Here is a 22,629-nt window from a genome sequence, read left to right on the forward strand (position 1 = left end):
ATGGTAAAATGACACTTTTGAGACATCTGGGGAAATCTGAACGTGACTGTGTATAGGATGATGTGATATGAAGGAATTATCATTTTTGTTTGGAGTGAGGATGGTAAAGTGTTTACAATTTTTTTTTGTTTTTACCTTAACCTGTTAAGAGATATATGCTGAAAAATTTAGAATGAAATAATGATGTCTGAAGGTTACTTTAAAATACATCAGAGAATAAAGGTATGAGAATGTGTAGAATAGGAATAAGTAAACATTACTGGCCAAATGCTGACAACCTGAGCTGGGGACGGGTACAGGCTCTCTACTTTGCTGTATGTTTAAAAATTTCCAGAGGAAAAAAATTTTTTTTTAAAGATGTAAAGTAATCTTCAGGTTAGTAATTTTTTAGATCAATTTAAAAGCAGTATTTGCTTCTAGTTTCGGAGACGTCAATGGCACCACACTCCAGTACTCTTGCCTGGAAAATCCCATGGACGGAGGAGCCTGGTAGGCTGCAGTCCACAGGGTTGCTAAGAGTCGGGCATGACTGAGTGACTTCACTTTCACTTTCCACTTTCATGCATTGGAGAAGGAAATGGCAACCCACTCCAGTGTTCTTGCCTGGAGAATCCAAGGGACGGGAAAGCCTGGTGAGCTGCCGTCTATGGAGTTCCACAGAGTCGGACACGACTGAAGCGACTTAGCAGCAGCAGCAGCAACAGCAACAGCTTCTAGTTTAATTTTTTACAGTTATAATTACACTTAAAAATTTCCCCTGAAGAGGACTACATGGAGGGGCTGATCTGAGATAACAGCCTCTTCAAGTTCACTAAGGTATTAATATAGTGCATATTTATTCTTTTAGTTGTAACACTGACAACTTAAGTTGTATTAAAAGTGCTAAAGAAATTGTATTTAGAGAAAAGTGAAAGTGAAGTGAAAGTGTTAGTTGCTCAGTTGTGACCAACTCTGTGTGACCCCATGGACTGTAGCCCTCCAGGCTCCTCTGTCCATGGGATTCTCCAGGCAAGAATACTGGAGTAGGTAGCTATTCTTCTCCAGGGAATCTTCCCGACCCAGGGATCAAACCTGGGTCTCCTATGTTGCAGGCAGATTTTTTTTTACTGTCTGAATCACCAGGAAAACCCAATTAGAGAAAAAAGAGAATAGAAAATATTAATTCTTCAAATAATGAAATCCGAGCAACTGATAATGATGAGTAATTGGGTTTTATAAAGAAAGGGACAAAATATAATAAACTCTAAAAAATGTCAGGAAAAATTTAGATTAGGTAATTTACTAAGATTCTTTTTACCATGTAGGAATTCTAAGAAACCAAATCACACTATCAAAGGAAGTTACTGAGTTTTTCTGGAGATATTTAAGAGCAAGCCTGCTTGAACATAAAAGGGAGTTAAATAAATATTTTGCCATATTCCTTTCAAATGGATGGGTCTATGATGTTCTACTGCTTAACACAATACTCAGGAGTCCTGATGGGAGGATATTTTGGAATTGAGCTGGAAAAATGGGTGAAAGATTATCTTTAAAGTAAATTCTAAAAGGACAGGCAAAAATGCTTGAAAGACACATTGGTTTATTCTTTCTTTATGAACTGTATGCATGTATGTACACACACATACTGAGCACTTAAGCTTGCCAGGCTCTATGTGTACAGCAGGGAATCAAACACACATAGCTTCTGCTCGTCAAGAAGCTGGCGTCTTTAGAGGGGACAGGCAAAACAAAGTAGCAAACCCACAGGGTGGACCTACTTTAAACTGGGTGGTAGGGAGTGAACATCCTCTTTGCCATCTGATGGGTGAGAGGGTGTTTGCTATGCAGAGATGAAGGGAAACTGTTCTAGGTACAGGGAACAACAGGCAAAAAGGTCTTTGCAGAACAAAGAGCTTAGTGTGTTCAAGGAATCAACAAGCCGGTGAATGCTAAGATAGGAGGATAGTGAAACACACAGGCAAAGCCATATTCAAGGGAGGCCTTTTGTGTTCTATTATGGTAAAGATTTTGGTTTTATTATGAGCAATCAGAATCCACTGAAGAAATTTTAAGCAGAGAAGTAACATGATCTACCTTGTTTTAAAAGGAACGCTTTTGTTGCTGTATGAGGCACACTGGACTAGGGGAGATGGAGACACTAAATGAGCCAATAAATGAATGTTAGCAGCTCAGACCTAGAGCTGAAGGGGAAATGGGACCAAGAGTTTCTGGATCTTAACTTGCCACTGGATGACGAACTCCCTGTGAGAAAGGAGTGGCATTTCTGAATTCCCTGTGGTCTGCTTTAAGTTGAGAGGTACGAGAGTGTATTTGTATGCTGACAGCAGTGACCTGGTAGAAAATTCTCGAAGATAAAGATGCTGGAATGATAAAGAACCAACTTCCTTGAGAAGCCTTGCTCATGTAGAGAGATTCATTTTGAGAGGCGAGAGGACACTTCTTCCATCCGATCAGGAGGAAAGAAGATGGGAAGAGACTGGCTGGTGTGTAACTTGTGACAGGGGATGGTGGGCGCTGCTGCTCATCTGCTAGACTTGTGCCTCAGTGAAGCCTGAGGCAAGGCCACTGGCTAGGGTGGTGAGCCAGGACAGCTGTGGCAGAGGGAAGGAGGAGGTCCCTGGGGATAAAGGAGCCTGGACACTGAGAAATCAAGGTGCTCACTGCAATCCCCATAGGAATGTTGAATTCTCTGATGATAAGAGAATGAGAGGGAGTAAGGTACAAACAGTCACAGTGATTGGACCATCTTGAAAAACAAAATTACTTTTTAACTACAGATACACAAGTAAATATACTATCACAGGTAACATACATCAAAAGATTTTTGAAAAAGAGTATTTTAGCCAGAATCCAAACATATCAGCAATATTGCGGTATTACTGTGCAGTAACCCAGGACTGCTGATCTTTATCTGACACCAGACTGTGAGTCCCTGAGGGGGCAGACTTGTATTTGAGAATCCTCTGAATGACAGCAGGCGTTCAAGACATGCTTGCCTCTGAGCAACTGGCTATCTGCTTAAAATTGATTCCAACAAGAAAAATAATTTCAAGTTGAAACACAAAGCGTTACAAGAAACTTCAGCTTTAAATCACTGGAAGAGAAACAAATTTCTTTCAACTACAAGATACTGACACTTACTTTATCAATTCTCGTCCTTCAGAACTAATAAAGTATTCAACTAGCCACTGACAAGCATCAAAACTTTTTGAAAGTAATGCTTCAATAGTGGCAATCCACTCTTCAGTGTCAACCCTTTAAAAAAGCAAAGACAGTGATGTTAGATAGCCCGGCAAATAAATTCATGGAGTGTCTTTCACTTTTTAAAAAAATTTTTTTCATTTTTCTCAGGAGTAGGGTGGAGGATAAGAATGTATTCAATGATTGCTAGACTAACACAGATAGTTAGTTCAATCCCCAGGTCTGGATATAACTTTCTCCAGGTTCTAAAGATAAACAGCATCTAAAACTTCTACCACAGTTATTTCTTTTTCTATTTTTTCCATCTTTCTTCCTGGATTAGAAATTCCTTAAAAATGTCTTCAGCATCAGAATGTATTACAAATTGCCTTCAACTATTTAAAAGAATGTTTTGAATTTTTGAGTGTCTGAATTTATAAATTCAACTTCTGTTTAATTAATAATGTCTTTTGCAGAACAGACTGTGAAAACATAACATTTCTTACCTGAGTTTTTTCTTTGTTCGTAGATAAGTTTGAAAAAGGAATTGAATGGCAAGCTGTAAGCTAACCTTTGCCATGCAAGGATAGTATGGATGCTTTAATTTAGTCTGTGAGAGAGGGAGAAAAAAAGAGATTTTTTTCCCCACAGTTTTATAGATTAATATGCATTGTTACAAACTGAGTAACAAGATCTATAACAATAATAATATATATAATAGAGTTAAATACTAGTAAGAAAAATAAAGCCAGTTTGTTATAGAAAATGTTCCAGTTAAATTTTAAAAAGATTAAGAAAGATATCTTGCATTTCTTACATGAAGCCTTCTCAAAATAGAGCCTTTAGACCACAAGATGTTAAGTAATCTACTAAAAGACTAAGAAAGTCTTCCCCTTATTGGCAAATGGTGATCATGGTACTCTAGGAAAAGAAGCACTTGGAGACTACTAATGTCTGATTATAAATTATAATAATCAATCTCCTCACAGCACAATATCCATTTACATCACTTATGGCTATTAAATTCTTTACAAAATATAATAAAAGCACTTTAAAAACCCAAGAAGTGGAAAGCCACACTCATTCACAATCTGTACTGTACATTCTGAATACGGCCTGTATTTGAATATCACTCAGTAACTGACACATTTGTGAGAATTTTTTGGGCATATAATCTAAATGCTAACATGTAAGAATAAGGATAAGTCACTGAATGCTTTGAGCGAGTGAAAGTCACTCAGTTGTGTCCGACTCTGCGACCCCCATGGACTGTCCATGGACTTCTCCAGGCCAGAATACTGGATTGGGTAGCCATTCCCTTCTCCAGGGGATCCTCCCAACCCAGTAATCGAACCCAGGTCTCCTGCATTGAAGGCGGATTCTTTACCAGCTGAGCCACAAAGGAAACCCTCTGATTGCTTTAGTGGAAAGATTTTTAACTATGATTCTTTCTAATTTCTCTAGTAAAACTCCGACTAGTACTTACGGCATTCAATGATGCTAAAGACAAAACAAAACTGAAATAATCACTACTGTACACATCTCTATTCTTCATAAACTTGAGGTTTTCATCTCTCACCATCTACAAAAGAAAAGTGTTAATTATTTTTAAGAAACAGGGTAAAATTATTCAATATGTAGAAGATATTTTTAGTGATAAGTTAGGGTAAAACAGGTTCATAAAATACTTATCTCAAGCTTTGAACTTTTTAAAAAGGAGAGAGGAAAAACTTTCAAAGATAAAGAGTTGTAAAAAGGTTAATTATTATTCATTAAACAGCCCAATTCTTCTGGGAAATTCAGGAAAACCACCATGTGAAGGACAAGTGAATTCTAGTCTGTTACTTTGAGCGGAAAGGGACAATTAAGAGTTTTTCCAAATACAACCAACTCCATGCTCTCCATGTATCAGATGGCTTAATTTGCCTTTTTTTTTTTTTTTACCAAAGACTTCATATTTCTCTTAAATTTTTTGATTCTGGCTACTTAGCTCTTGATTACTTAGTGTATAAAGTCTGGACAGGGTAATGGGACAGTCTGAATTTAAATCCTGGCTCTGTGACACTGGCAGCATTATTTCTCCCTTCTGAGCTTTCCCCCCTTTTCATCTGAAAAATGGGAATAAAACCTGCTACTCCACAAGAGTGTTTTAAGAATTAGGGATTTAAGCATGTAGCACAGGGTAGGTATTCAATAACTGGTAATCATCATTGTTATTACTAGTTCAACTCAAAGGTTATGAGCCTTATTTTTCTTTCCAGATTTAATAAGTTAATTTCAGCAATGAGTTTCTGCACTGCCCACTCCCTCCCCCTTGCTTCCAGGGGGCACCCACAGCACACAGCAGGCCGGTGACGGTGCTCGTCAACCCCAAGTCTATAGCCACTTCTGTGACAAGGTGGGTCAGAGGACACTGTGCTAGGCTGTCACTGTGTCAGAAGTTCCGGACACAGCTATGTCCACAAGAGGCTGGCAACGGTAGTTCTGGACCCATGAGATAAGATTCTGACATTTATCTGGGTTTTCTCCCTATGAATTTTTTCTACAGTTCTTACCTGGTATATTCGAACAGGCATTTTCTCCACAAATAGTCCTTTCTTCTCACCTTTTTTCACCAGCTTGGTTAGAATAGACAGTCGGTCATTGTTAGGCCTATGGGGCCGAGGAGACGACTGAGGTGAAATTTCTGGTGAAGATGGTGCTGACCTAAGAGACATAAATAACGTATTAGATTTAAACATAAACTGTACAGTTTCCTGATCCAACGTATTAAAATGCAAATTTGTAGAAAATAGGACTTAAAAACCTTTCAGACAGTGCTGGCATGGTACTAGGTTCTGGACATAAACTGCACTAAATAAATGAGATTTTTAAAAATCTCAATTCTAAAATGAAATAATTTCTGTCCATGTTTCTAAATACAAAGAACTTCTTGCCAAGGAAGTAACCACCAAGGTTACTTCCCAACTTGCCAAGGTAGCAGTGAGAAGACAGACAGGGGACAGAGGGATTTCCTTACTTACTTTTTAGAATTTCTCTTTAGTTTAGCTAATTCCTGGAGGAGGAAATGGCAATCCACTCCAGTACTATTGCCTGGAAAATCCCATGGACAGTGGAGCCTGGGAGGCTACAGTCCATGGGGTCGCAAAGAGTCGGACACGACTGAGCGACTTCACTTTCACTTTCTTGCACTTAAGCTAATTACCTTTAAATACCAAAGAGCATGCTCTAAAGATCACAATATCACCTACTGAAATCACAGCAAACTACACAGAGGAGAAACTCACAGAGAGAGGTCCTCGGCTTCCTGACGTACAACGCTGACTCGACTTTTCTTTGGTAACACAGGGGAGTTCTGATCAGACACCCTTTGGTAAAAGAGCATGTATGCGTTCCAGTATCTTCGGCGTACATCAGTATAGGGGTTCGCTTCATAATGAGACAACAGGAAAAACTCTTTGTAAATAAAAAATTTTCTCTTGACAATTTAAAACACAAATCCAGCAAGTAAGTACGTACTAAATTCGTTAGATGCAAAGTGCAAGTAAAGTGCGTGTCTTTTTAGAGTGAGACTTAGTCACTCAGACGGCACTCCAGGGAGGCAGGGAGTAAGGGAGCTGTACGGTAATGGAGTAAGGGAAAGAAGGTAAGCTTTCCCAGGCAAGCTGAAATGCAATCAAAGGGCAAGTCACATTTGAAAGTAAATTCTGAGGCACAGGTTGGGGCTATAATTGGCCTCACTTAACCATTTCTGCACAAAACAGCCAAATCCACGTAAATTTTGGCAGAGACACTACATTCAGCCGAGAAAGGTTGCTACCTTTAGATACATGACTACCATGGTCTGGTATCAAGATCTAATATTGTGGATCTCACACAGGGGAAAGTTTTAAATGCCCCTAGACTATTTTGCAGTCAGGTATAAAAAATGCGAAGGTTTCTTCAAATAGTAAATTCTGATGGGGTTCTGTCAAGTACTTTTATGTTTTTTCTTCTGGGGGCAGGGGCTGTGGAAAGATTCGTTTGCCACACTAACAAATACAGCTTTAAAAACACAGGTGCTAGTAATATCTTCTCTATTAATCATATACCTCTATGTAAGTGAAAAGGAAATTTGAACATTTTAGTGGACAACTACTTCTTCTGAAACCACTTTTAAGGTTGAAATTCTTTCAAGTTGTTCTTTAATATTCATTTCTCACACTTAACTTACTCCTTACCCTAGGAATGTTGTAAAGAATCAAAAAAATTAAGAAAAATTTTGTAATCAGCTTGAACCTTCTCACTCTGGCTATCAAGGAGTTTGTGGATCTATATGGCTAGAGCAGCTGTAAGTAAAAAAAAATAAATAAATAACATTGGTTCTATTTTTATATAAAAAATACTGCTTTCAATTTGATAGTAAAGTACCAATAAAAATAAAGTAACTTCCAAGTAAAAAATAAAACCAATGGAAAATATACATTTGTAAAAACTTACTTTGATCATAAACTTTTGGTCTATATTCTCCTCCAAAGCATTCATACTCCAGGGTCTCATCATTAAGGTCAAATTCTTCTATAACTGTGTCATTAAATTTATACCACTTTCCTTTTCCACATCCCCTAGAGTGCAGATTTGATAAAACAAACATGAGGTTAAAAAAATCAAACTTCCATCCCTAGCATTCATCTCTGTGTATTGCCTATAAATATAGACAGTAATTACCATTTGAAAACACCTAAGAAAAACATAGCAAAAGTTACTTCAATTTTTTAAACAACTTTTCAGAATAAAGGGATAAAACAGTTGCAACAAGTTTTAAAAATCCAATTTGGGAAATAAGATCAAAGAGCAATGTGAAAGCTTCTGCTCTACCTAAGGGTAAGTGTGAGTAACAGTAGAGCAGAGGGAGCAGAAGACAGATAGAGGAGGGCAAGGGTGAAGGAGGGATACAGGAGGATGGAGTGTGCACAAAAAAGACACAGGAGGGCGGGAGGGGGAGCAGGGGAGGGACACAGGAGGGGGAGGGGGGGCAGGGGAGGGGCACAGTGGGGTGGGAGGGGGAGCGGGGGAGGGGCACAGGAGGGCGGGGGAGCAGAGGAGAGGAAAAGCACAGCAGGAGGAGAGCCTGCTGGAGGGGTGGAGCGGTGTGAGAACCGCTTACCGCCTATCCTTGATGAAGGAATAGTAGTGGCCCGCATGCGCCTGCCCACTATGTACAATGACACCCACAAGTTCATAGTTTTCTGTGAGGGCAACTTTTTTTCGTGGAGATCCTCCACCTCCTTGATCTGTACTTCGCCCGTTTTCACCAACTTCCGAAGATGAATCTTGGCGAGCCATTCCTGAAACTGTGTAAGGCTCCATGTTTAGCATCCAGGGAAACTATTTAAAAGCAAAAACAGCACATTAATGATGGTTGGCAACATACAGGGCCACACCCACTGAATTCTGCACAAACAAGAGGGATGTGTTTTCCTAATTGAAGCAAGGAACACCCTCCAGCTCAAGCATACAATCTCAGAGTGGCTCACAGGTCTGGGAAACTATCAGTAGTCTCCTGTTTGAGCATTAAGGAAAGGCTTCCTCTCTGTCACTAGGATGCCTTCTAGATATGAAGGTTATTGTCCAGAGATCTGCCTGTGCCACTAGCAGCTTAAGACATGGGGCTGTGTACTTCTCAGAATGCTAAGGTTTCACATTTTAAATGAAATTTGAAAATACAGAAAAGGAAACAATAAAGAGAGTGCAGTAATAATGGTTATTTAAAAAATTAGGAAAACAAAAGTTACCCTGATCTGTTCATCGTATTTAATGGAGCGTCCACTCTCCCAGTCAAATCCAAATCTCATCAGATGAATGACCAAGACACTAGGTAACGATTTAATACAGGTCCTTTTCACTGTTGTTCTCTAAAGAGAAGCAAAACCCAATTATTTCCATGGAGATGATAAAACATCAAAGTAATTAATACAGAGGTCACTGATTTGTATAGGACTTTCCCATCTGTGTGAACCCAAGTCATGACACAATCTAGTGGAAATAACAACAGGAGGTTAAAGCTGATCTTACGTAAAACATAAAATATGAATAACAAATTAAACCTATTTTTTAAAAAGGGCAAATGTAATACCTTTTCTTTACACTTTTCGCAGTAATATGCATTACTTCCCTCGAGAACTTCTCCTCTAACAAACTGGTCCAAAGAAATTTCCAGACTCTGACAGGAAGTAACTCCTAGATTGAGAGCCATGAAAGTTTCTTCACGCTCATATCTTGAATAGCAAACAACAGGAAAACCATGATCAACAATGGAATGAAAAAATCTTGAAAGCACCACAATAATTGAGACTAAACGTAGAACTACATTCATAATCAGTGTAATTAACACATACCTTCCCTCATCCTTCTAAAAGCAAACTACCAAATAAAAACGCCAAATTTTGACCACTTAGAACTGCTTAAAATTAAGAATTTCAACAAAGAAACTTTAGAAATGAAGCCAAAGAAATTTAATTCAAAAAACATATATACATCTATTAGGAGATATATTTGCAAGCCTCTCAATGAATAAAAAATCTACACCATATTAGAAGAATTATTCAAAAAAAGGATGATGGTTATTTTTTTGATGTCAGTGTTATTTTTACTAACCTGTGAGGACAGTCTTTACAGATTTTCTGATCAGAATAGATGCCCTGAAAGGTATTCTTAAAGATTTGGTCTCTCCCCATTTTCTGTTGAAATACAGAGTTAAAGTTTCAGTCGACACCTTTAGAACTTTTAGGTTGTTTATACAGAATTTTATTTAGACCTAAGCTAAAGCATAGATTTTAATTTACCCAACAAAATACAATTAGTCGGCTTGGTAGTTTAAGCTGGGAACTAATGAAAGAGTTACAACCCGTAGACCCACTCTCAGAGTAACGTAAATAATCAGAAGAGGAAGAGCAGAGCCGTCGGCCACACTGACACGAGGACGGCACTCTCCGTGACCGTCTGAGTCCTTCTCCCCTTGCCACAGTTACCACGCTAGTAGTGACTCTCCATGATTTCTTCTTTTTTCGTGTGGATAGAATGCTACAAATTTATAAGTTATTTCGTTTTGGGCCCCCTGCAGTAGAAGCAGGGTCCTAACCACTGGATCGCCAGAGAAATCCCTGAACATTATTTTTTTTTTAAAGAAGCAGGTAACTTGTGCCTTGTGATGAGAGGAGAGGTAATGCTGGCAGTGACGGGAGGCTGTCTGTGTTTTAGAAGGCGACACCACTTAGGCAGTTTGCGACGGGTTTCACTGGGTAGAGGGAGGAAGCTCTGGGTCACGTAACCACAAACGACTTCTGAGACTGGTTCTTTCATTCCCTTTGACAAAGCAAGACAGCTCTGTGCGGAGCCATGGGTTCATTGCTGAGAGCAGCACTGCTCTGAGGCAAGGTTACTTCAATGCAGGCACATAGTGCGTAGCTACAAATAGTTATTATTATGGGATATAGGTTAAGAACTATATGCAAGTGTCAGATGAATTAAGAAAGTAAATCTATAATCTATAGTGTTCTGTATATTTTGATATTCAAACCCAGATGAAATGAATTACAGTTGTGGTGTTAAAGATAATCACTTTCTGATTTGTAATCCCAAATTCTAAAGCACTGTTCTCATGCTAGACTTTGAGAGAAATGAGAGGGAAAAATGCAAATTTTTTCTACCTTGAGATACTCATCCATCTGATCGATGAGACTGGTGAAGAATTCATATGCATCCTGCTGTTCTCTCACATAAAGTTCTTTGTTCCACATCTTGAAAATCTATGTAACAATTAAATACATTGTTGAAGGAAACAGCAATTTCTGAATATGGTAGAAAAGGAATGCGAGAAGAGTCTTTAAATGCTTCTAAAAATCAAGTTCACTATTAGGATATAAAAGTTTTTACTGATGTGAGATTAGCTTGCATTCAGCCATCTATGTTTTTCCACAGTCTCTTTATAATAATAAGTGTATGAAACCATATAGGGTGAGATTTAAGGTCAAGGAACAGACAGTTTCTTTCTTAGAAACTATCCAACCTATGGGGGAAATATAAGGCAAACCATAATACAGCAATGCTTTAAAAGATATTCTTTATTTAGAGGTATTAGTGAAATTGGCATATGTTCAGAGGCATAATTTGAACAAATATTTCAAACAGGTAAGTAAAAATAAGGGGAAACAGCCCAAACAATTAAGACTAGCAAATCTCTAGACATTATATAAATGACTATTCTCAACATTCTAACCACTTGAAGAAGAATGGTAAAGATATTTCTTTTATAGGTCTTGGCAATGGCATTAGTCTAGAGTTAATAAAGAAGAGACAGTTATCACTAGAGAAAGAATGTAGCCACATTCCAAATAGCTAACATCTTTCAACCTAAAGAGTTACTGGGTGAAATACCTTCCAAAAGTTCTCAGGTACATAGTACTGCAGTTTGCTTTCCATCAAATGCCCAAAGAGAGACTGCACTTGGTAGAATACACTATCATCTGGGTTGTCCGTGTCATCATCCACTGAAAGTAATGACTAAAAAGAAATTAAATGCATTACATTAGAAATATTCAACCACTTTCAGAAAACCTTGATTTCTATGCTCCAAGTACCCACACTGTTCTTTTAGAATGACATGTGTGTTTAGCTGTGGCTACAACTCTGCGTATGTTTAGCTTCAACACTTCTAGCTAGTATAATAATGAACAAATCATCTCTGAGCTTCCGTTCGGTTATGAAAAACTGAAACCAATAATACCAGGATCTTTACAAGAAATAAGTATGACATAATGACACAGAATATTCTCAAAACTATTTACTTCTATATCATAACCTACTAGTAGATTATTACAAAGTGCAAATGATAGAGTCTAAATATTTCTAAACAGAAGAAACATTAATAGCTTTGTGGGATAGAATTTGAGAATAATTTTAGGAGTTAAAAAATCACATTAGGTCAAATTCCTCTGTCAAACAGGCAGTATGAGACCTCAGCAGATTTATAAAAGTTTATGACTATGAACAACGTCATCTATACAGACTTCAGAAGCTACTACAGAATCTCTAATTAGGTCTAGTTTTAGTAAACCCCAAAATGCAATATATGAATATGGAACAGTTCTCAGGCATACACGTTTATGAAACTAAACAGAAAAGAGGAAGCAATCACCTCTGGGAGACCAGGTTGCATATACAGCTGCTGGAAGACGGCATTCATGTAACACGTAGCACCACCATTCCTCAGCCCCACAAACCCTGAGCTGGACCTGCTATCCACAGGGGGAAGGTACTAGGAAAGAAAGTAGAAACCGTAGAGACAGAGTTAGTATCTTGGTCACTAAGCAGACTTCCTCACAGCTATGTCAGATATCCCAGAGGAAAAGAGAGAAACTTGCAAATGTATCCATCCGGTGTGTCAACAAACTATGGCAGCAAACCCATGTCCACAAAGCATCTCTACAGATGCAATGCAGTTCTAAAACGACTATCTTACTGTTTCCATTTAGTTCCTAAAATACCTCCCATATATGAAGCATGTGTTTGCATATTCACTATGTAGTCATGCATTTAGTCACTTCATTATCATTTAACAAATACTTCTTTAGAGTACCCTGAAGCCAGGGATATGAGAGAGCAGAAATATATTTGGTCTTTGATCTCAAGGAGCTTACATTATATAGTAGGGTAGACATTAATTAAAAATATTGATACATATTTTCAAACTGAGGTAGTACTTTGAAAAGTAGGAAGGGTTCTGTGAAGCATTTACTATGAAGAATCCTAACATGTGTGGATGGTCAAGGAAGGCTCATACTCCTTCTCTTACTTTCTGAGAAGGTAACATTCTTCTACTGAATTTCCTCTAATAAGCATGCAATTAAAAAAATATGTAAATACTGTAGCATTTTACTTAAGGATGTTTTGTAACAATGCAGATTCTAGTACAGTGTTTTTCTAGGTAGAAATAATAAATAATAATAATAAATAAATAAACTGAATAAAGTTCAACATGGCCCTTCTCCAAGTGAAAAAGGATGCTGTAGTGACACACTCTGCAATGTGATTACAGTAGAATCTGGTGCGAATGCTATGACCAGAACCATATTTTATCTGCATGTATCAAGTACCTGGATCTATGTAATAACTAACAAACTGACAAGACCCTGGAGGTCTTCTGGACTGAAAGGAATTGCTGAACATCATATACTTTTCATTAACATTCAACATATACTTAGAGCAAGGTGATTTTTATGATCTAATTAACACTGTAATTTATTTGTAGTCCAAAGTACAGATTAAAAAAAAAAGTTGCAAAACAAGGAAAAAACTGGTTCATAACAGTGCTAAAACTGTATTTATATGACAAATATTTTCTTGATTATGCTGATATAATGTCTGGCTTACTAAAGTAAGATTGTCATTTTAACCTGATTATTAAATGCATGTAAAAGTTAAAGATTGCATAAAATAAGCATCATAAACTAAACAGTTCATACCAAAACAGCTCCCAGTTTACGCACACATTTCACTTTGCAAGCACTATCGCCTCTATTTAGAACACCTGTTCTCACTTCTCTCCCTGCCTGCTTCACAGTACTCAGCTCAGGCGTTCAAAGGGGTGAGGCTGCCTCTGCATGTTCGTGGAGGGTGCTTAAGTGTCCTCCTGCTCCTGGTCTGGTGCTCCAGGGCATCTATCTGCAGCTCGTTTTCCTCTTGTAGATGTTGACATGGCTTCTCCTGTCTGAAATGACTTTCCCACCTTGCCTCAATTGGCTCACTACTGTGAAGGGCTCTATTTTAAATGCTATAATTCCTAAGAAGTGTTCTAAAATACCACCGTCTGGTGTCAAAGTGCCTCTGTTAGCAGAGCATTCAGGATATACCTCTATCTAAGGGCTGGACTCATATCTTCATTTTTGAACTCCAGAAGCCTACAGCGCCTCAGTGCATGGTAAACTCAATAAATCTTAGTTGAATTTAAGTGAATACAGACTAGACTGTGCCAGAGCCAGTGTTTGAGTTTGTAGCCCTAGTGCCTGTCACGGTACCAAGCATAGTTTCTCAAAAAATAGGCTGAAATGCTAGTTTATACTGTTAATTATCACTTAACTTAAAAATGTCAAAAGTCAAATGTCAAAAATGTTACAGTCAAATGTCAAAAAATCCCTTTTTTTGGGACTTCCCTTGTAGCCCAGCAATGAAGAATCTGCCTGCCAAAGCCGAGGACATGGGTTCGATCCCTGGTCTGGGGAAGATTCCACGGGACTAGTGGCAACTGGGCCCGTGGGCCACAACTACTGCTCTAGAGAAGTCAGTGCTCTAGAGCCTATGAGCTGCAACTACTGAGCCCATGTTCCACAACTATTGAAGCCCACGTGCCTAGAGCCTGTGCTCCACAGCAAGGGAAGTCACTGCAATGAAAAGTCTGTGCTCCGCAACTAGAGTAGCCCCCACTTGGCCGCAACTAGAGAAAGCCCTTGTGTAGCAACGAAGACCCAGAGGAGCCAAAAATAAGTAAGTAAATAAAAAATAAAAATTAAAAAGTCTTCTTTTTAATTAAAAGGGTGCCATTTAGTAATGTATTAGGATAATACACTATAGATTATAGCTAATTTGAGTATGTGAACACGATAAGCAAAGGAATAACACTGACTTTCTTTGTGACTAGGATAATGCAAGCATAGTTTTAAAATACTATGTTTAAACAAGAGCTCATTCTAAAAAAAATTCAGTGCATCAAGGTCTAGAAAACTTACATCAAACTCCTTAGTAAGAGCAGGATCAGGTTGATGATGCATAGAAAGTAGTTCTTTTGTAATAATTTGAAGATTTGAAGGTGAGCTATCAGCCAGCATGACAAGGACTTCGTAGGCTGCCAATCGGCTATTCACTGTACTACACCTAAAAACAAAAGACACAAGTGAATTTCAACAGTGAATAGCTTACTTAAGTCGCTTATTAAATTAAACCAACATTTGAAATGAAAATACAAGCGGTGCAATCTCTAAAACAGGGGTAAGTCAGAACCCAGGAATCTAGTGGGAGGTGATCAGGTAACAAAGGGAGAGACCATGAACAGAGGAAGGATGATTATGATTTAGAGCTAAATATCTTCTTGCCTGATGATAAAGTAGCAAATCTTTCCACTACAACTCCAGAATACTCTTATCTAAGGGATGGATTAGCAAGAATATAAAGAGTCTGAAAACTTTACCGAAAAATAACATGGAAACAACTATCTTTCAATCAAAATAGGTAGGAAGAAAAGTTTTTGTAGATATGAAATTCAAATATCTACATGGCAGAAAGCTATACAAATCAGAACAGATGCCCATAAACATCAAGGATACTAGTCAACTTTCTATTTTGCTGAAAATGTGGAGACAGAAATAGCTTGCCAAGTCAGTGTGTTTATAAAGTGACAGTGAAAGATAACTAGCAAGCATTCTGCAGGAAACCAAAGGCTTCTTTACTACTCCCCTTTAGCAGAAATCATTTGGGGGATGGACAGTAATTTCTCACTGTCACCTAAGTCAACCTTGCATTTCTTAGGAGGTCGCAGGTTAGGAAGGATACACAGAAAAGAGGACATCCAACCTCTGAGAGAAACAATTATGGAATGGAGTGTAGGAGATGTGTTCAAGAGGGAGGAGGGGCATGGAGATCAGAACTGCATCAGGCACTGAGGATACAGGCCATGGACCTGGCACTATCCTCTGCTTCTTAACTGCCTTGCATTTCTGGGTTGCAAAGGACAGGTAAAGAATGAATAGAAGGCACCATTATATAAATCTATATATACATTAGGAAGTTCTTTTGTTGGTATGATACAAGAATAGTATTACTTGTGAAGAGAGTTTTTGTGTATTTTAAATCTCTTGCTGGCTTTAGAATTTAGGTGGGAAAAGGCTGTGAGTCACTGTGATAAATGAACACCATTCAGTACACCAGGGAGCGATGAAAGAGTGTTTCCTTTTCTATTCAAGGTACTGTATATGATTTAAAATCAACTCCTTGTTGATGGATGTATTACTTTTATAATAATAAATACAAATGGAAGGATTCATGAAAAAAAACATTTCAGTGAAAACTGCTGAAGATTTGTTTTCTCTGTTCACTGAAAACTGAGACAATTACGTGTTTCCACTGCTTTAACAAAAGACTCTCGCAGACCTAGCACCAAATCTTCCCGAACAAGACTAGGGCAGGGGTAAGGACTGGGGTCACAGTGTGAAGGACACCCCGAGAGTTTTAATGAAGATTACCTAAAACAGATTTTGCTAACAAGGAATTTCTAGATAGAGATATATCTATACATGATAAGACACCTCTTAAGAGTTCATAAAATATTGCTTATTATGCCTTGCCCATTTCAATAATTATTGAAATTGTACAGGAATTTTTTTCTCTGGTTAAATACCAAATCCTCAGTTTCTTCAGGATTACCTCAATTAACTCTGGTTTTCATGAGAAAAGAACAAAGTAAGTTAGGTTGAGAGCAAATAAGATGGCACCTTGTAGCTGGGTCCTCCTCTCTCCAAGAGCAGAAACAGCACCCATGCAGGGTCAAGACTGTGAAAGATCTTCCAAATTTCTACCCATAAAAACTGATACAAAATTGGATTTTAAAATTACCACTATAGTAAATCACTATCAGTTTTAATTATCAGGACACAGTCAATACTCAGCAAATTGCAGGGTTCATGCACTAAAGCACCAACACTTTTCTCCTCACAGAATCCCTCAAGACTCAGAGCCTAATTTACTCTGGAAGCAATTCTTAAAACCTCAGTTTCTCTCGGAATTTGTTACTGATCAAGTTAACATTCTTACTCTTCTATCCTGATGATGGTATCAGTACTAGCATACTTGCTCAGCAATACTGTGTGCCAGTAGGCTTTATCCTAAGCCCCTTACATGCATTTCTTTACACAGAGAGTAGTATCTTACAAGCTACACACACTCACAAGATGGAAGACAGACTCCAAGTTAAGAAAATCTTTTTGGACTAAAGTTTCGAATTAGAATTTTTACCAAAACTGAACACAACGTGCATTTTCCATACTTTGGATGAAAGTCCTGTTGACTGATGGCGGCACTGCCAGCTGGAGAATGACTATTTAAAATAATTCTAGAAGCTCGGAAAAGGAAGTCATCTAACAATGGTTTAATGAGTGATGAACCTGGAATAGAGCATAATATTCATGTTGAGGATGAACACACATTTAATTCAAAGATCCTGTCTTGCACTTTCATATCAGAGCAGCAAAGGCTCCTGCGGCCACCCAGTGGCAGGACACTCACTCTACTTGATGCTTATTTTTTGAGCACTTACAGTACCTGGCAAAGCTCTGTGGGGCAGCAGGGTGGGGATGGGTGGGAGAGTCAGGGAACAGGATACAAAGATAGACAAGTGCAGCTACCTTCCTTTAAGAGCTGACAATACAGTGAAAGGAGTTACACTTTCACTTAAGGAACATAAACGCCAAGAACACCACAAGGCAGATAGTTTGGGTGAATAATGTACTTTACTCTGGGCATAGGGGGAGTCCACATAAAAGGTCTGAAACTGTAAAAATCTTCAGGCAAAAATGATGCCCCCCATCTCACCCTGGTTTAGGATCACTCTTTTCTATGTATCCCCAGTAGCCAAGAAAACTTTTATAGAACTTAGTTTGTGTGATAGAAGTGATAATCAACATTTTGATTTGTTTTATGAATGTAATTTATAATACTGAATATGCTTTTACAAATTATATATGTATCCCACCACCCAGGGGGTGGTGGTTGGGGCCTGCCTCTCCAGACAAGAATAATCTGTAAAAGAGGTAAGATACACAATGGACTATATTTTATAAAGTATGTAACTTTAAAAATAGGAACATCTATGATTTATTATTTTTTTGTTACGTGATCCAACTATTTTGAACACTATAAAATTCTCCATATGGTTTAATGACACAGATAGAATACACCTTATATTGGTTATCCACTAAAATTCCAGACAATCTCCTATTGTCTGAAGGGTCGGTTCTCTATGGAACACTTAGCACCTGTCTTATGTTCCCAATTTCACACAACACTATGGCAATACCTGAGCACTGAGGTACTCTGTCACATGATAAGATGAAGTAATAATTACCGAGCATTTCCTTTTCTGCCCCACAGAGTGAAAGAAGGGTCTTGATGAGCCGTAAGTGTCCTGCCAATAAGATGTTGTCTGCTTCACTGGTCTCACACTCAGCTGTGCGATTGGGTTCAAAGTTTTCCAGCCAGGTAATCTCATCTTCAAGCATGGTAGCTGGGCTGATTCTTAACTGCTCCATTTCTGAAGCTAAGATAGAAAAACAAGACAAAACAAAAAACACCCCATCTTGAAGAAAGAAGAATTTCTTTTCATAGAGTCAAAATCCTGAATTAAAATAATCAAGCAGAGACAAGTCTCAATCTTTCATCTCACAGATTAAAGAAATCATCACTGATGAACAGCAACTGCCCAGGGGACTACGAAGGCTCACACATGTCTGTTCCTTCCCTGCCTCCTCCTCTCAGTCACAGATCAAATGGCCCTGAGTGCATCCTCTGTGGGTCATGGTGCTCATGCTGGGGACACAAACTGAAGGGGCCAATCCTTGTTCTGAAGAAGCTCCTGTCTGGTGGGTGTGAGCAGATGTCCCAGGCAAGGAACCCTGCCAGAGCAGGAAGTGGTCAGTCAAGGGATGAGAGGAACGCCAGTGGTCTCGGAGTGTTACCTAACCTAGGGAGTGGTGAGCTCTGTGGAGGAGAGGGGTCCACAGCGGGCGGCAGGATCCAGGCTTCCAGACAATGAGCCAGCCTTGAGAGAACTACTCTGCTCTTTCGAATTCAGTATTTTGCTTTCCCCTCCAAACAAGGATTGAGAGTAAGATTCCATAGTGGAAGCTGGGACTAGCAGGGAGAGCGGGAGTGATCAAACTCTCTTCTTGGCGCACTGGGGCCACAGGCACGCAGGGCCCCGTGGGGTGAGATGGAAAGATACTTCAGGGGACACTGTGTCCTGGTTTCCTCATTCACAAAATGGGGCTATCACCTACACTGCAGGCTGCTGTGTGTAAAGGGCCTAGGATGGGCACTGGCATAAGACAATACTCCAAAAATGGCAAAGACTGCTCACTTCAAAACATATTCCCACTCTGCCCTCAGTATCAGTGAAGGGATCTTGGATCCCTTACTCGATGGCTCAATGGCACAGAAAAGGCCTCCACTAATAACCTGTTCATGCATTCTGAGGATGTACGTGTCTAGTCAATTCATGAGTCCAGTTCTCAAGCAGCAAAACAGAATACCCTAAGTCTAAGCCACAAAGCAAACCTTTTTGGGCTGCTGCCTAATTCAACACTGGAAGCTTGGTTGAAATATGCAGTGCCAGGCTATATGGACATGTAGTCCATTCACTTCTCTAGACAGTATAGGTCTTACTCCTGAATTAAGACACAGACTGCATTATCTCAGGTTCCAACAAAACCAATGTCACCACAGTGCTCAGAGTACTCTGTCCTCAGCTTTTGAGGGGCACTCATGAAATCCAGGATGGTGTCTGCTTTAGAGATGCTGCTGAGGTTTCTTAGTCGCTCTCCCTTTATGTGTCTGTTATCTGAAGACCTTTGTGTTAAGTTTCTTTTAGGTTCTGTGTTTCTTTTGAGAAACCATTCTGTTTCTTCCTCTAGGGTATTGAGAACAACCGAAGAAATGTGATTCCCTTTTTACTTTTGTCCTCCAGGAACTCACAACCTAATTCTGCATATATACAAGGTATTTTTTTAACCTCCTGAGCTTGACATTCTTTTCCAATCAATGCTTTTGTTGATCCTGAATTTCATTTTATTTATATTTATTTATTATAAATCTTCCCTATAAGATTTGTGTAAAGGGTAGGAAATAAAATTAACAAACTCTTGATTGGAACAACTAAAATTCAGAGCATTCCAACACGTATTTGCATTATATAAGAGTAAGTACAGATGATTAAAATCTAAACACTCTAACAACAGTGTTTTTAACAATGATATTGCAAGTCACCTAACACTAAACAATTGCCTGACTTCCATCACTCACTTCTATTACTCTCAACATATCACAACAGAGCTTCTTCCTTCTTTCCTTCAAACCTTCCAAATTGTCAGAATTGACTGTAATGGAGAGAAAGACTCTTCCTAACAATTCTGTATCAGTGTGATTAAAATATGAGCCTTTGACAATTTTTAATATCAACAAATCTCAATAAGTTAATGGCTGGACATATGATAGAGAAGAGCTAATTGGTACATGGGGTTATATATTACTGTAAAATATTTTCAAGAGAATAAAATTCAACTTCAAACAATAATCATAAAATTGTTTATATCTCAGATATATTAAGTCAGATTTAGAAATGTCTGTTTGGCTTTCTTTTCTGGTTCTTCTCAACCCCTTCCCTGACATAAATCAGTTAGACATCTACTTACTTGTCAGATCATCTAATAATTGGCACCTCAGATCAAAATACTCCATGCACTGGGATAACAGTCTAAAAAATAGATAGATTTGAATTATTAAAAAGAGGCTAATTTGAAAATAAAAAAAATTACTTATAATAAGTTAATGAAACAGATGAATAAGATAATTTTCCTAAGCATAAAATAACTACATTAATTCAACTTAAGTATTTCAGCAAGACACACACTAGTGATTTTACTTAAACAGATATAGGAATAATAGTGTAAAAAGAAGAAACTTACTAAATCTATCACATTTTGTAATGATGCACACACTGCCTGCATACATAATCCACTAGTTACATTCACTGTTCAAATATTAACTGATACATCTAAGCACCTACTACATGCTTGGAACTGTTTTAGGGGACCAATGAACAAGAAACAACGAAGACAGACAACAGATGAAAAATACATACATATGTCAATTGGTGATAAGAGCTAAGAAGCAAAATAAAGTGGATAAAAGAAGAACGAGAAAGGTAAATTCTTTTTTCTAAGATGATCAATGAAGGTTTTTTTTGGCAATTACAGTAAAGAAGAGCACAGGTTTACATTTTAAAGTCAGGCGGACCTTACTTTTAATCCTGGCTCCACTACTTATGGCTCAGACAGTAAAGAATCTGCCTGCAGTGAGAGAGACGTGGATTCGATCCCCTGGGTTGGGAAGATACGCTGGAGAAGGGAATGGCTACCAACTCCAGTATTCTTGACTGGAGACTTCCATGGACAGAGGAGTCTGGTGGGCTACAGTCCATAGGGTTGCTGAGTGACTAACACCTTCATTTTCCACTACTTAATAGTTGGGTGTCCAGGGATGATGTATTTCAGTTTTCTTAGCTTCCTGATTTCTAAATGCTTACCAGGGTATTTGAAATAGACGTGCACACATATATACAAACAGAAAGGGCTCAAGAATGCACTAATGATGACACTACAAATGAACCAAGAATTATGATTATTAATAAAGTGGGGATAATAAAACTGCCAAACTCATTTGGCTACTGAGAAGATTAAATGATAAATATATGTAAAGAATTTAGCATACTGTGAGCCACATAATCAGCCCATAACTGCTATTAACATCATTACTATACCTTATACTTAAGCACAACAGCTTATTACTTGGAAATGGCTTACATATTTCAACTAAAGATTCACTGAGCTTACTAGTTAACAAAAGGATCATCTGATTTTAGAAAACTTTTAACTAGGAAAAACTGGAATACTAAAGTAAAAAATGTACAAGGGCAAAAAAAAAAAGAAGTTTCTATAACTTTTAATCCATGACTTTGTCAGGGAAAAATCATTCTCTGAAATTTGGCTTTATACTATTAAGAAGAATTACTTTTCATTACAGTGACTGGACTGAACTGAACTGGAAATATATAACTAATATCTAATTTAGGTTAAATGGGGTCAGCTGTAACATAACTCTAAATTTTAGTTAACTTTTTAACTTTAAAGTCACTCAAAATTATCTTGTCTCAGCAACCAAAATCTTAATTTATTCCTTATTTGTAAATTTATAAAGTTAAAATAGGTTAAATGCTTCAAAACAATATTTGAGACTTAGATATGTGGGCCAGGAATCTCCACATACGAGAGATTATGAGAGATTATAAGATTGTACTATGAGCAACTGTATACCAACAAGTTGGATAACCTAGATGAAATGGAAAATCCTTAGAAGCGTAACACTTCAGAAGACTGAATGAGGTAGAAACAGTGATTGTACACTAACAAGAACACTGAATCAATCAAAAACCTATCAACAAAGAAAATTCTTGGACCAAATGGGTGCACTGGTAAATTCGATCCAACATTTAAAGAAGAATCAACACCAACCCTTCTCAAACTTTTCCCCCAAAATTGAAGAGGAACACTTCCTAGCAAATCTAATTTGGCAGTAACATTTAAAGAATTAAAC

General features: G+C 38.1%; 1 protein-coding gene across 8 annotated transcripts in view; it reads right to left on the reverse strand.

Moving 5' to 3' along the window:
* Window positions 1-22,629, reverse strand: part of USP24 (ubiquitin specific peptidase 24) — a 156,578-nt gene that overhangs the window by 22,771 nt on the left and 111,178 nt on the right. For 7 of the 8 annotated variants that reach the window (XM_086390174.1, XM_086390171.1, XM_086390176.1 and 4 more), the window contains 17 exons: window positions 20,670-20,731; window positions 18,329-18,520; window positions 17,252-17,369; window positions 14,943-15,087; window positions 12,356-12,475; window positions 11,596-11,721; window positions 10,869-10,967; window positions 9,817-9,899; window positions 9,296-9,437; window positions 8,955-9,074; window positions 8,327-8,547; window positions 7,660-7,784; window positions 6,468-6,609; window positions 5,736-5,886; window positions 4,667-4,762; window positions 3,687-3,790; window positions 3,142-3,255 (listed from right to left, as the gene is read on the reverse strand). In XM_086390174.1, coding sequence (XP_086246300.1) covers window positions 3,142-3,255; window positions 3,687-3,790; window positions 4,667-4,762; window positions 5,736-5,886; window positions 6,468-6,609; window positions 7,660-7,784; window positions 8,327-8,547; window positions 8,955-9,074; window positions 9,296-9,437; window positions 9,817-9,899; window positions 10,869-10,967; window positions 11,596-11,721; window positions 12,356-12,475; window positions 14,943-15,087; window positions 17,252-17,369; window positions 18,329-18,520; window positions 20,670-20,731 — 2,160 coding nt within the window. Of the gene's footprint in view, window positions 1-3,141; window positions 3,256-3,686; window positions 3,791-4,666; window positions 4,763-5,735; window positions 5,887-6,467; window positions 6,610-7,659; window positions 7,785-8,326; window positions 8,548-8,954; window positions 9,075-9,295; window positions 9,438-9,816; window positions 9,900-10,868; window positions 10,968-11,595; window positions 11,722-12,355; window positions 12,476-14,942; window positions 15,088-17,220; window positions 17,370-18,328; window positions 18,521-20,669; window positions 20,732-22,629 lie in introns of those variants that run through there. The other variant, XM_086390178.1, reaches the window with a different exon arrangement.

Source organism: Bos grunniens, chromosome 3 (assembly GCF_055505025.1).
Source record: "Bos grunniens cultivar Pamir isolate PY7600 chromosome 3, Bosgru_T2T1.0, whole genome shotgun sequence".
NCBI classification, from domain to species: domain Eukaryota; kingdom Metazoa; phylum Chordata; class Mammalia; order Artiodactyla; family Bovidae; genus Bos; species Bos grunniens.